The sequence below is a fragment of the Biomphalaria glabrata genome, chromosome 15, assembly GCF_947242115.1.
Source record: "Biomphalaria glabrata chromosome 15, xgBioGlab47.1, whole genome shotgun sequence".
Taxonomy (NCBI): domain Eukaryota; kingdom Metazoa; phylum Mollusca; class Gastropoda; family Planorbidae; genus Biomphalaria; species Biomphalaria glabrata.
This window is the reverse complement of record NC_074725.1, coordinates 24,554,657-24,567,960: the sequence shown is the minus strand read 5'-3', so window position 1 is coordinate 24,567,960 and position 13,304 is coordinate 24,554,657. Positions and strand designations below refer to the sequence as shown.

The window sequence follows — 13,304 nt, the reverse complement described above, 5'->3', positions numbered from 1 at the left end:
CTATAAATTAATTATTATAATTTAATAAACATGATATTTTCAACTAGGCTACATGTATTCTCTGTTTCTTTTAATTCCCATCCAAGGACCCTCTTCTTTTCATATTTTGGATGTTCGTTTTGTTACACCTTAACATCCCCTCCCTCCCATAGATGCTTATAATTCTTTTCATGACTCTCTCTCCCCCTTCCCTCCACTGCCTGTATGATAGGTTGTGACACTACACGCTTAGTGTATACCTCTCCTCACCACCAGCTCTCGCCTGGTGTGATCACCTGCAGTGGGCATGGTCTCTGGCTTCAAATTAGCAGCCCGCACTTTTTCTTTCATTCATAAATTATATATTCTAGATATCTCGATCTAGGTCACTTTTATTCATTGAAAAAATCATAGATTTATTAATCCCAGTAATATTTCTTATTACGATTTTGCCTTGTGCACTATAGGAGAATGTGTTAAATTCATTATTAATGTTGAAACACCTCCTTTTTAAATTTTATTTAACAGCTTACGGAATAAATGTGATTGAAATGTCTTTCTTAAGATGTTTGGAAGCTTATTTTGATAGATCCACCAGCCTACGATCAAGACTTTACTTAGACTTAGACTTAGGTCCTCCCGCGCCGTTCGGCGCATTGGGCGGCAAGCTGTCTCCATAATGATCTGTCACTGGCAATGTCTGAAGCCTCTTCCCATCTGGTGTCCACTGTTCTGAGGTCCTCCATGAAGGTGTGTCGCCAGGTAATACGAGGACGTCCCTGTTTGCGCTTTCCTCGTTTTGGCTTCCATGTTATCGCAACTCTTGGTGTGCGTAATTCATTTTGACGTAGAACATGTCCCGCAAACCTCATGCGACGCTCAGTCACAACCTCACTAAGTGTTCGACTCCCAGTTCGGCAAAGGATTTCCTTGTTTGAGATCCGGTCTGTGTAACTGACTCCTAAAATCCGTCTCAGCCATCTCTGTTGAGCCACATTTAGTCTTTTCTCAATTTTGACAGATGACTTCCACGTCTCACATGCATATGTAGCAGTTGGAATGACGATTGTGTTGAGAAGGTGTATTTTTGTCTCGAGTCCAATGGCTTGGCTAGTCCAAATAGGCTGCAGCCTTTGGAAAATGCTCCCTGCCTTTCCTATTCGGCACGCTACATCATGGTAAGCATCTCCATCATTTGTTATGATGCTGCCAAGGTACGTGAACTTGTCCAGCTCTTCAAGCTTTGACTCGCCAAGTCTGACGGGGACACCCTTTGCCTTATATCCCACTCGCATAATTTTAGTCTTATCCAAGTTTATGCGGAGGCCAATTTTGGGTGCCTCTCTGTCTAGGCTCTCCGTCATTTCTTGAATGCATTTATTTGTAGCCCCGAGTAGTGCAACATCATCAGCAAAGTCCAAGTCCGTCAATCGGAGTTGTTCATGCCATGGAATACCAAAGGCAGTCTGGTTCATTGCTCTCCTCATTATGTAGTCGATGGCTAGGAGGAAAAGGAAGGGAGATAAGATGCACCCCTGTCTCACACCTGTCTCGATTGTAAAAAACTCTGTTGTTCCCTCTTCTGTTTTAATGCAGCAACTAGACTGACTGTAAAGGTGTCGTAGGATCTGGACGAATTTTTCTGGTATACCGTATTCTCTAACTATTTTCCATAGTGATTCTCGGTGGACACTATCAAACGCTTTTTTGAAGTCCACGAAACTGATCGTTAGCCGTTGTTGGTACTCAAAACTTTGTTCTATGATATTTCGTAAAACGAAAATCTGCTCTGTACATGATCTGCCTCTTCGGAAACCTGCTTGTTCTTCTCTGAGCCTTTCATCTACAGACTGTTGAAGCCGTCTCAACAAAACAGTGCTGAAAACTTTGCCTGGGACAGAGAGGAGAGTAATGCCCCTCCAGTTGTTACAGTCTGCCAAGTTGCCCTTTTTTGGAAGCTTTACAATCACTCCCTTTTGCCAGTCCTCTGGGACTTTTGAAGTTCGCCAACAGAGATTTAAGAGATCAGTATCTCACGATCAAACAGGCTCATAATATAGCCTTCATTCCTTATATGGGTATGAATTGCCGGGGGAGGTTTATACAATAGCTTTACATACTTGGTTACCGAGAATCTAAAAAACTGCCATCTGCTTTGGAAAGCGGAACAAAAATACAGGAACTTATCTAAAATTGGACATGCACTGTCCCGAAACATCGTTTTTAGCTCCAAACATAAAAATAAGTTAATTATAAACAAAAAAAGCGACGTGTTTCTTAAAGGAGAATTTGATGAGCTGTGCCTAATATAAGAAGCTACTATATATCTAGTAATAGTTATTTTGCCTAATATAAGAAGCTACTATATATCTAGTAATAGTTATTTTGTAGCGAACGTTGTCTAATTTAAACTTTCTGATAAGAGAGCGATATCTTCGCACTTTATTTATTTTGATATTTCAATTAATTCTATGTAGACTCTTCTCTAGATCTAGATCTAGATTAGATCCATAGTCTGTATTCGAGATCTAGTCTAGAATATAGACTACAACTAGATCTATAATCTAGACTAGATCTAGATCTATGTTTATTTTTTTTTTTTCAGATTGCTTTCCCGGTCACTTTAGTTGTAACTCTATCTTGTTTGTTGAGAGTTGTCGCCAGATCATCATCAGGTAATCCGAATAAGTTGAATAACCGTAAAAGTCTAGATTGAGATTCTAGAGTAGTTTATCATCATTTTATGCTATTCGGACACCTAGACCTCTATAGGCCAAAATTTCAAAGTTTGACTTTAACAGTGCACTATTTGACAATGGTTTGACATATTATATAAAACAAAATGAAGAATGAAGTATCAAAATCTTTAGTTTATATATAATTTTAGGAGAATAAGTTACTAAAGACTAAAGGATGACTACTTATATTTGTACCCCTAACTCTAACCTATATTTGTTATTATATATTACATTTAAATTTATGGTCAAAGAGGCCATGTGTTTTCATTTAATTCAGACAAATTTGACCCACATTATTTGATTCCGGACACCATATGTATAATTTATTTCAGTCTCTATACACTCTATATTTAGGCATCAATAAACTCAGATTTTTATTCTAGACTATATTAAGACTATATTAACATTAACTAAATTTTAAGATCCCTCACATTTTCAACAGAAATGCATGATTATTTATATGTTATTTATTTCTTCTTTATGATTCTGTGATAGAAGTTGAAACTTTTTTTTTTTTAAATTCTTAAATGTGGGTGGACATTTCGAAAACGAAAAAAAAAAATATGTTGACACTTAAATGTTTTCAAATTATGCATAAATACGAACACAAAAAATAAAAAATGAACACACTTAATCTACCAAAATTAGGTCAATAAGATAGTGACTTCTACACCGACTTTTAGACTTATTTTATGTTTGCATGATTAGATGTGTGTTGAATGTTAGTGTTTTTTGTTTATTCATTTAATAAAATACATTTCTAATACAGATGATCTTTGACTTTTGTAGTATAGTATAGGTTAGGATAGCCATTCTTGCCTAAATAGCTGAATCCTCTATATTCTTTCTATAACTCTATATAAATCTAGATACTAGATCTATCTAGTAGGTCTAGATCTAGGTATTTAACTTCATTCAATGTATCAAGCTCACTCCAAACATTTGCCCATTTATTTTCTATAAAAAAACAACAAACAAACAAATATAATATAAGATCATTAACATTGATGTCCAAAACTGTCTGTCTGAAATAAATTTTGGTAAGAAAATCGTAATTCAATACAAACACCCTATTATTTTTCTTTTGTATGGAATCAAACAACTTGGCTTATGAATCAAATAAATCAGCCCTAAAAACAGAATAAATATTGCCGGGCTCATTAGCATAGACTTAGCCAACCAAAAAATATAGTCTGTAGTTTCATACTATTATTAAAATAAAGATTTAATGACCACAAAAACAGCGAGTGTCCGAATTCATATAATGTCCGGATTAAATAAACTACTCTAGATCTAGGTCTAGATCTATAATCTATATCGATTATATCGATTTTTCAAGTCTAGATGAGTAGATCTATTAATTTACCATATCTATAGACAGTCATTATAAGTATAGTATAGTATAGATTCTAGTCATCTAGATCTATATTTACTAATTTTAAATTTACTATTAGTATATAGATCTTGTAAGTCTATTTAAGTCTATTATTATTATTATTATTGTATAGATACGTCTCTAGTTTAGTGATCTGGTCAATTTAGAATTTAGGGCTATAGGGTTTAGTCAAACTAGATCTAGAATTAACTAGATCTAGATCAACTTCAAGTCTTCAAGTAGATCCAAAATTTAAATCTAGATCATCATCTAGATACTACATTTTATAATTAGTTATAATTATTCTTATTATCTTATTCTTATTCCTGGTAACACAGACTAAAAATTTAAAATACCTCTAGAGTCTCTAGAGGCAGAGTTGTTATAGGGCCTACTAAATTAAATGAAAAACTCATGAAATCCAAGGGATACAACAATTAGTTCACTGACATTTCGTTCCCTGACAAATTGTTCACTAGTCGTCTAGATAGTAACATATTCTTAACACTCTTAAGACGGAGCCTTTTAGCATGTCTTATACCAAAAAGACAGAGCCCTATTTCCAGACTTAGCATTTCTCTTACAAAAAAAATCCTAATAAATAAACTAATTACTTACATACACAAAGCTATATATACTATTGAAGAGAAATGAATGAACTAATATAATCTTATGGAATAAATCTGAAATATTAACATTTATTAAAATAAGCCAAGCTAATTTGCATAATTTATGCACATAAATTTCCAAAACCTTTTTTCAAAGCAGAACAGAATTAAAAAGGTAAGAGTTTTTTAAGAAGTTCTAGGCCTGAATAAGTCCTAATACATGTGAAAAAGGCACATGGAGACCCTTCAGATAGTTCTGTCACATTATTTTACTACTTTCTCTCCCCACCCCCCCAGATACCATGGAAACAAACACCTTCATTTTGGCCACAGGTACAGCCACCCATTATGACCCATGTATCTTCTTTTGAGGTGTTTGTTGGTCAGAAAGTTGGCATCGTATTTGTCTCCCTGACAAACATTTGAACTTTAACTTTAGAAATTGATAGTAAAAAAGAGCATAAAATAGTCTATGGGGCGCTAATACCTTAAAAAATTGGTGCTGAAATGGGTCTTCTCTATCCAGCTCCTCACCCTCCTTACATTGCGGCTGATAGGTTGTCCGCTTCGTCTTTTTCGCCAAATAGCCTTGGGCTGATAGATCAGGTTAATATTATATTCTCTGATTTTTATCATCTACTATCCTCATGCTTTAGAAAAATTAACAAAGAAACTTGGATTAGACCCGATCTCTAGCAATCAATTTTGTTTTTGAAATAATAGCAACAAAAGCTGTAACATAATATATCAATCTCCTGTTTGTGTAAACAAATTAAACATGCAACGACAATATAATATTTAGAATATGTTACTATCAAGTGAACGATTTGTCAGTGAATGATTTGTTGTGTGAATAATTTGTTGTGAACCAATTGTTGGTGAACAAGTTGTCAGTGAGCAATTTAACAGGTGAATGAATAGTCATGAACAAATTGTTGGTGAACGAAATTTCAGTGAACAAATTGCCATGGAACCTGGAATCCCCATAATGTAACTATTTAAAAATCAAACAAAGTATTAGGGTTTATTAAAAGAAATGTCTACAAATCAAATAAGAACATTAAAATGTTATTTAACCTTGGTTAGGCCAATGATAGAATATGCATCCTCTGTTTGGGACCTCTCAACTCAAGAAAACATTAAGAAACTGGAACAGACACAAAATAGAGCAGTGAGATTCATAACAGTCCAATGATAAATTTAAATTCTTAAGTCAACACCTTCTTTTTTACTATTTTTACAAATGCCCTTGAGGGCTCCAGATCCAGATTTATTGAACCCCTTTGTGATTCGGTGGTAAATAACTTTTTTGTGATAAATAGGCGATGGGGGGAGCATGGTGGCTGAGTGGTAAAGTGTAAAGTGCTTGTCTTCTGAACTAAGGTGTCTTTTTTTTTAATAAAGCGAAATTGGTGGTGTTGTTTTTTTACATTTTGAGGCCTTTTTTTTTTATAGAATTTTTTTTTAAGTACTAAAATGTTGGGTTGTGTTTTCAAAAACATTGACAGATATCCTCTTACCAAAATGGCCAGTTTTAAACAATGGTATGAAAACACTGTGTACATATGCATATACATGTGATAATAAGAAATCTTGGAACTTCTTGATTAGTTTTGCATTCAGTTTAATAAAATAAAGGAACTCTACAAATATTCTTTGTTTTTTCTCTTGTAGGCTCGAGAAAAGTATGATCATCTTTAAAGTTAACAATTTCATTTCAGTAAGGGCTTTGAGAGGCTCAAGTTCCTTTATCCTAGTTCTTCCTTTATCCTAGATATTCTAATAATTTAGCAACCATTTCATCATTTTCATGGATTTTAATTTTGCAAGTTTTAATTCTTGAAGTGTACATTTATCATTATTATCAAGCTCATCTATGGGGTTAATGGTCAAATATCAAGGTTTTCTAAAGTATTCTAGTCATCTTCGATTCTTTGCATGTTAGACTACTCATAAAGTCCAGTAGATTTATAGATATTCGCTTAACCAGGACTTTTCTCCTGGGTTGTGTGTGTGTGTGTGGGGGGGGGTGAGGGTGGAACAGGATTTAAAAAAAATCTAGCATTCATTAGTTAAGAGCAAAATAATTGCTCTAAAATGTATAAAGGAAGTATTGTCTTTTAAAAAAACAAAAAACTATTTTTTTAAATGTTTTTCTTATTAATTATTAAAAAAGAATATCTTTCTCTCTGCTGACAATTTATTTAACTTAACTTTTAGAAACCTGTTCATTGGGAGGGCATGTCTACCAGGTGGGAGAGACATGGCATCCAGAACTTGACATGTTTGGAAAAAATTGCATCAACTGTACATGTTTACCGGTAAGCTGATAGTCAATACTTTTCACTCAAAAAGTGCTACAAGCTATAGCTTGTGTTGCTTACAGGTAAATCTGGTCTTGTCTAATATGCTTGAAATTTACATTCTTAACACAATACAGAAACAAAGTTTTCAGTGTAATCAAACTTCCAAGTGACCATTTTAGTTTGTTTTTACTGTACACCACTAGCACTTTTTGTTGACATTCATGTAGGACTATTTGAGTGTACTTTTGTTGTTATAATGGTTTGATTAAAATGTTATCAAATGACTTGACTTAATCCTTTTGGCTTTCAGTGGAACATAGGGACACAACAGTACTTTGCCATTGGACTCATTTCTGGACAATACGTCTCATTTGGATCAATGTCCATCCTGCCATCTTTCCTTTTTGGTCTATCAATTTCCTTATGTTAAACTTTGGTGTCCCAGCCTTTCTCTTCCTCTGTGGCTTCCAGTCTAGAGCCTGTCTTGCAATTTGTGTGTGTCCAATTCTCATTGTTTAATTTCTTATTCTATTAGTTTCTGAAAGAGTATAAATTGGGAGGGCATGTCTACCAGGTGGGAGACATCTGGTTTTGTAAAGCATATGAATAATTTGACCATTTGTGATTTGACACTGTGTAAACAGTTAACACAGTGACATGCTAGTAGACCTTCAGTAGACATTAGCACTAATAAAGTAGTAAAAATAAAATAGCATGGTGACGAAGTCGTAAAACACTTAACTTCCAAACAGAGGTTCTTCCAGTTTGACTAATGGTGATGACTAGTAATTTGAATTGAAGAATTTTTATGATGTCCCAGAGTCCATACAACACTCATATGTACAAGACATTAGTTGTGGAAAGTTAAGGTGATAGGTCATGAAACCATTGTAGGTGAACTCTACTAAAAAAAAAAGAAATTTTGCTTTTTAATATAAGATAGGATTAATCAGCCTTAGTCAATGAGAGGGGTGAGATATTTTTTTCTGTTTCTCAATAAAAAAAACCTGTATACATACCTCATATATTTGCTCTAACATAGGGTGGCGAGACAGATTGTAAGAAACATGACTGCCCCAAACCTGAGTGTGAAGAACCAAAAGTTTTGAAAGGCCAGTGTTGCCCGACATGTGGAGGTAATTCATGTTTTAAGCTACCTCAAAACTACTTCATTTTTATGTTGTGCTTATATTCTGTGACAATTAGTATTAATTTTTCAGCTTTTTTATTGGGTGCTTTATTTAAATTTAAATTATATTCAGTCCTTATACTTGCTAGATTTAAAGAAAGATTCCTTGGTCTTCATATATAAGTATACCAATACTCTTAGAGATCTCAGTCTGTAATGAAATAACGTTCCTCCCTTTTGGTTTATGTGACTTGTCAACTTGTATGTTTCATTTTCTATTAATTTTTCAAGCTTTTAATTTTTACTTACACATGGGCTCAATGGTATTTGTTTTATTTTTGGCATTTTGGTGTTCAGTTAATGTTATTTACTAAACAACCATAGCTACCAATATATATGTGTGGAAATGCATTATGTCTAGCTCAATTTGGCTTAATTTAGACTTGTAAGACTTGTTCAGGTCCTGTGCATAATCTATTGACCTCCACTAGGTGTCTTTTGGTTGACAAACTGTCACATACTTTCCATTTTGTGGTGCAGAAAGGGTGCCAGGCTCCCTGGGTAGTAATACCTGTCAGCGAATTTAGGAAATTTAGGCACCGGATATTTAGGCACCGCGTATTTACGGATATTTAGGCACCCGAAATTTAGGCACCTGGATAATAAGGCACCTGGAAATTTAGGCACCGGATAATTAGGCACTTTTTGACAAGGCGGAAAATTAGGCACCGGATAATTAGGCACTCTTTAATTAGCGACCTTAATTTTGAAAGTAGTTTTAAAATGTTAACGTATATGTTATCCTTAGGCTATGGGATATCGGTGACATTATCAAAAAAATAGCAACCATAATGATTCTAACTGTAGAAAAGCTGACAAAATGGGGAAAATGACAATCATGAGAATGTGTGGAAACAAATGACTCCTGAGTCATTATATAATATAGACATCACAGCATTCAGGGGAGGGGAGGTAGAGATGATTCTCCGCTCATTGCTTCCGTCCATCACCAACCCCTAAGGTTGACTGGTGAGTTTTTTTAAATTGATGATTATGCAAATTGTGTAAATATTTAGTTACTAATGTAAATACTCAGGATTAAAAAGTATTATAAAATATTTTTATTATGTCGGGGAGTGTTGGTGATAAATATAATCGCAATCGCCCTCTGCTTGTGGAAAAAGGAGGGGTCGTACTCTTAAAATGGGATGGGTGGGCCGGGGGGGGGGGGGGGCGCACACAGTCTCACTTAAATGAGAGGATTTCTCGCAGGTAGATGTAAACTTAGTCGTAAAAGTAACGTAGTGAATCTGAAGGCTACACACTGGACTAAAGGGTATGGAAACACAAAGGTGTTCAAATGGAAGTCTGTCTGGGGATTATATTTTAGAGGCCTTCCAAAAACTTCGGTAGACACATTTCTGTTAAAACCATCATAATAATAAGAACAGTAATAAAAATAATAATATATATAAGGGAAATGAAGATAGTTAAATTTGATTGGCAGTTTTGAAAGTTAGGGAAACAAGTGTTGTTTTTTTTTTGTTTTTTTTTTAATATGTGTGTGTGTGTGTGTGTTTAATAATGAGTGTATGAAACCTTTTTTGTCGTTTTTTTTTTTTCATTCTGAAGAAAAAAATAATTGTATAAGGTAGGCCTACTGAACACAAAAGGAATGGAGGAATCATACCTTCTCGAAAATTGTAGTAAATATATTTGGTTTATGATAGAGAAGGTGGGGTTAAATTGGAACATCAACAATCTTCTATAAGCAGAAGAAGTATTAATAAGAGACTAATATTCCAAAAAAAAAATGATATTTACATTTTTAACTCATCTGTCTTCTCCATAAACTTTTTTTAAAATTTTCAAAACATTATATTTTATCATAATTTCTAGCCGTTTTGCGATTTCCATTGCTATTTATATAAATATTATATTACATAAATCTACATATTAATTCAATAAAAGTTAATGACCACATTTGAAGGACGTAACACACCTATACACTCCCACAATAGATCTTCCTAAAGGGGTTACCCATTAACAATATAAAAGAAGGAGTGTTGATAATAGATATTAATGCTATTATAAAATATGTATACTACTTTAGTTTATCAACATATTTAATTCCTATAAGTAACGCGCGCAAATCCACCCTGCTCATTTCCATTCCCACTATAAGAAGACAATTTTCTCCAGACTTCCATTTTAGCAGTTATGTTCAATGCTGTACCCTGCCCTGTACTCCAGTGTGTAGCCTTGAGACTCATTGCGTCACTTTCACGACCTAGTTCAACATCTACCCGCCACAAATCCTCTCCTTTAGTGGGAGTGTGTAGAGGGGGAAGGGCTAAGGTCAGGAAGCAATGAGAAGAGAATCAACTCTACCTCCCCTTCCCTGAATCCTGTGAGGTCTATATTTTATAATGACTATTAATCCGGAGGCATTTTTTCCACACATTCTCACGATTGTCATTTTTTTCCTCGTTTTGCCAGTTTTTCTTTTATATCATGAAAATTCAGTTAGAATCGTTATGGTTGCTATTTTTTTGATAACGTCACCAATAGCCTAAGGATAACATATACGTTAACATTTTAAAACTACTTTCAAAATTAAGGTCGCTAATTAAAGAATGCCTAATTATCCGGTGCCTAATTTTTCCGCCTTGTCAAAAAGTGCCTAATTATCCAGTGCCTAAATTTCCGGGTGCCTAAATTTCCGGTGCCTAATTATCCGGTGCCTAAATTTCCAGATACCCCTGTCAGCACCCCCTTCCCAATCCCTTAAGTGTACCTAATCCTCATGTGAATAAAATCAGTAAACAATGTGCAATACAAAAGCTCATATAATGTCAATGAAGTTAAAGGGAAGCTCTGATGGTTTTTCAAGTGGGTTATTGACATTTAAAAATTTTTCTTAAAAAGTTGAAATACCATTTTATATTTACATGCTTAGAAACATTTATATTTAATAAATTAGATGGTAAATTCTAGACCTAAAAAAATGGGATTATATGAGATTTTGTTTTTAGGGATTGCCTATGTCACTTTCCTCAACAATAGATTTATCCAATCGCATTGCTTCCTTCTTATAGTGGCTGTTAGGCCTAGTGATGACTTGTCCATAGGCTGTGACAGTCATTAGTAAAGTTATATAATCTAAAAGCATTAGGTTAGATAAAGAATGAAACATGTAACATTTTCATCTACACTCCTCCCTGCCCAAAAAAAGTTAATAGACTGTGTCCAGCTAATTCTAACAACTGGTAAGTGTAAGCCTACCCTAGTTTAGTATGTGTATTCGGCCATGACAATACTATCACACCTTTTTCCTTGCGCGTTACACAATAGTGTATTGTATGCTGAGTGATCACATGAGAAGATAACACACTGATATGGGTAGTTAAGCACGTAGATCTACCTTTTTAACTAGTTACACAGATCAAATGTTTCTTAACATTTTTTTTTCTTTTCTTACTAAAGATATAAAACTACATAGGCATCTATTTCATTTACAAGATTTTAAACTTTACTGTATGGTTTTCCATTATACAATAATTCAATAGAATTTTAAAAAAATGAAGGTGTATATATATATATATATATATATATATATACTATAAAGTAGAATGTAAGGAGTATGTATGTTCCGAATAGAAATCGCTTGACCAATCTTGATGAAATTTTGCACAAATGTTCCTTGGCCTTGGATGCTAACTGGAACTGTGACGTATATATAGTAGCCCTAAAACAAACTAAAGACCCTCAAAAAAAAAGTTGACCAACTCTATGAAAGTATTAGTATTTGATGAATCAAGGCCATGTTTACCATGTTTAGATAGAAAGGATCTAGATCTAGACCTAGATCTAATTTTTAAAACTACACTTTGCACAGATAGTTTTTTACTTTGACACATGAAAATACAAAATATAGTATATTGATTTCATTATTTAATAAAATTAACCTTCAAATTTGTGTTTCAAAAGCATTTTTACATAAATTCGTTCCTTATATCTGTGAATTTAGAAGTCCTGACGTACATTCTTTCATTAGACAAGACCAAAATGTTACACATCTCTCTATTCCTAGATCTAAAACTCTAATTCAACTCTAAGATGATAGAACTAGAGATTGGAAACAAACCGAACCCGAACCGAACTCGAACCTCACTTATGACCGAACCGAACCCGAACTTTGAAACTGCTTGGTACGAACCGAACCGAACGAACCCTCCTTATCTTAACCAAACTAATTTTGCAATTTGTACATCCTTTTTTTTAATTTTTGGTTTAAAAAAATGTAAAAAAATTACTTAAATATTTTATTTAAATTCTAATGATTCCATTATACTTTGAAAACTTGGGTTAGGGTTAGGGTTAGAGCTAGGGCGCGCTGGGGTTCCCATGGGTTTTTTCCGTATGTGCCGACTCCCCCCTGGCCTTGAATTTTCGCGGGCTGTTTGCAATATTGGTTTTGAGTTGAATAGGCGCCCTCTAATTAGATCTAGATCTAGACTCTAGTTCCTAGCAAGTAGAAAGTCAACATTAAAATATTGTCACTTTTATTTGAGATGGCTGTTAGTTGAGAGTAGTAGAATATTTTTTTTGCTGATTATAGAGTGTAGATATAAATCTACAATAAGTTCATTTGTATTCTAGTTTAAAATAAATTTTAATTATCTTTTATTATATGAATTATTTTTACAAAATTGTGAAGTATTCCATATTGGAATATTATCAGTGGCGTAGCAAGGGTGAGGGAGGAGGGGGAGAAATGGAAAATCTCCCCAAATGAGTGTTTTTTACAATATTCAATATTACGCAAAATGCAGGGGCCCCCAAAGAGGTCCAGCCCCTCCCGGGCCCCCAATTGATGAAAAATTCCTAGCAACGCCCCTGAATATTTTTACTATTATTTTGTTTTGCATTATTGATCATCAGTATTTTTAATCTAGCATTTCTCAAACTTTGGGTCCTCCCCCGTGGGTGGGGATGGCAAGTATCTTGAGTTGGGGGATTGGGAGACGCAACTTCCTGACAAAAAGGGGTGTCATAGAGTGTGTGTGTGTGTGTGTGGTGTCTGGTGGCGATAAAAAGAGGTTAAGCGACATTTGTGTTTATGCATTGAGTATGATGAAAGTAGCATAATGCAAATGTGAAACAGCC

The 13,304-nt window shown here is 34.3% G+C and overlaps 1 protein-coding gene across 4 annotated transcripts in view; it reads left to right on the top strand.

Annotated features, from left to right (window-relative positions):
* The window catches only part of LOC106079153 (chordin-like), a 68,128-nt gene that overhangs the window by 34,489 nt on the left and 20,335 nt on the right, over positions 1–13,304 (top strand). For 3 of the 4 annotated variants that reach the window (XM_013240292.2, XM_056012529.1, XM_013240293.2), the window contains 3 exons: positions 2,585–2,654; positions 6,921–7,021; positions 8,049–8,142. In XM_013240292.2, the coding sequence (XP_013095746.1) occupies positions 2,585–2,654; positions 6,921–7,021; positions 8,049–8,142 (265 nt within the window). Of the gene's footprint in view, positions 1–2,584; positions 2,655–4,026; positions 4,184–6,920; positions 7,022–8,048; positions 8,143–13,304 lie in introns of those variants that run through there. The other variant, XM_056012530.1, reaches the window with a different exon arrangement.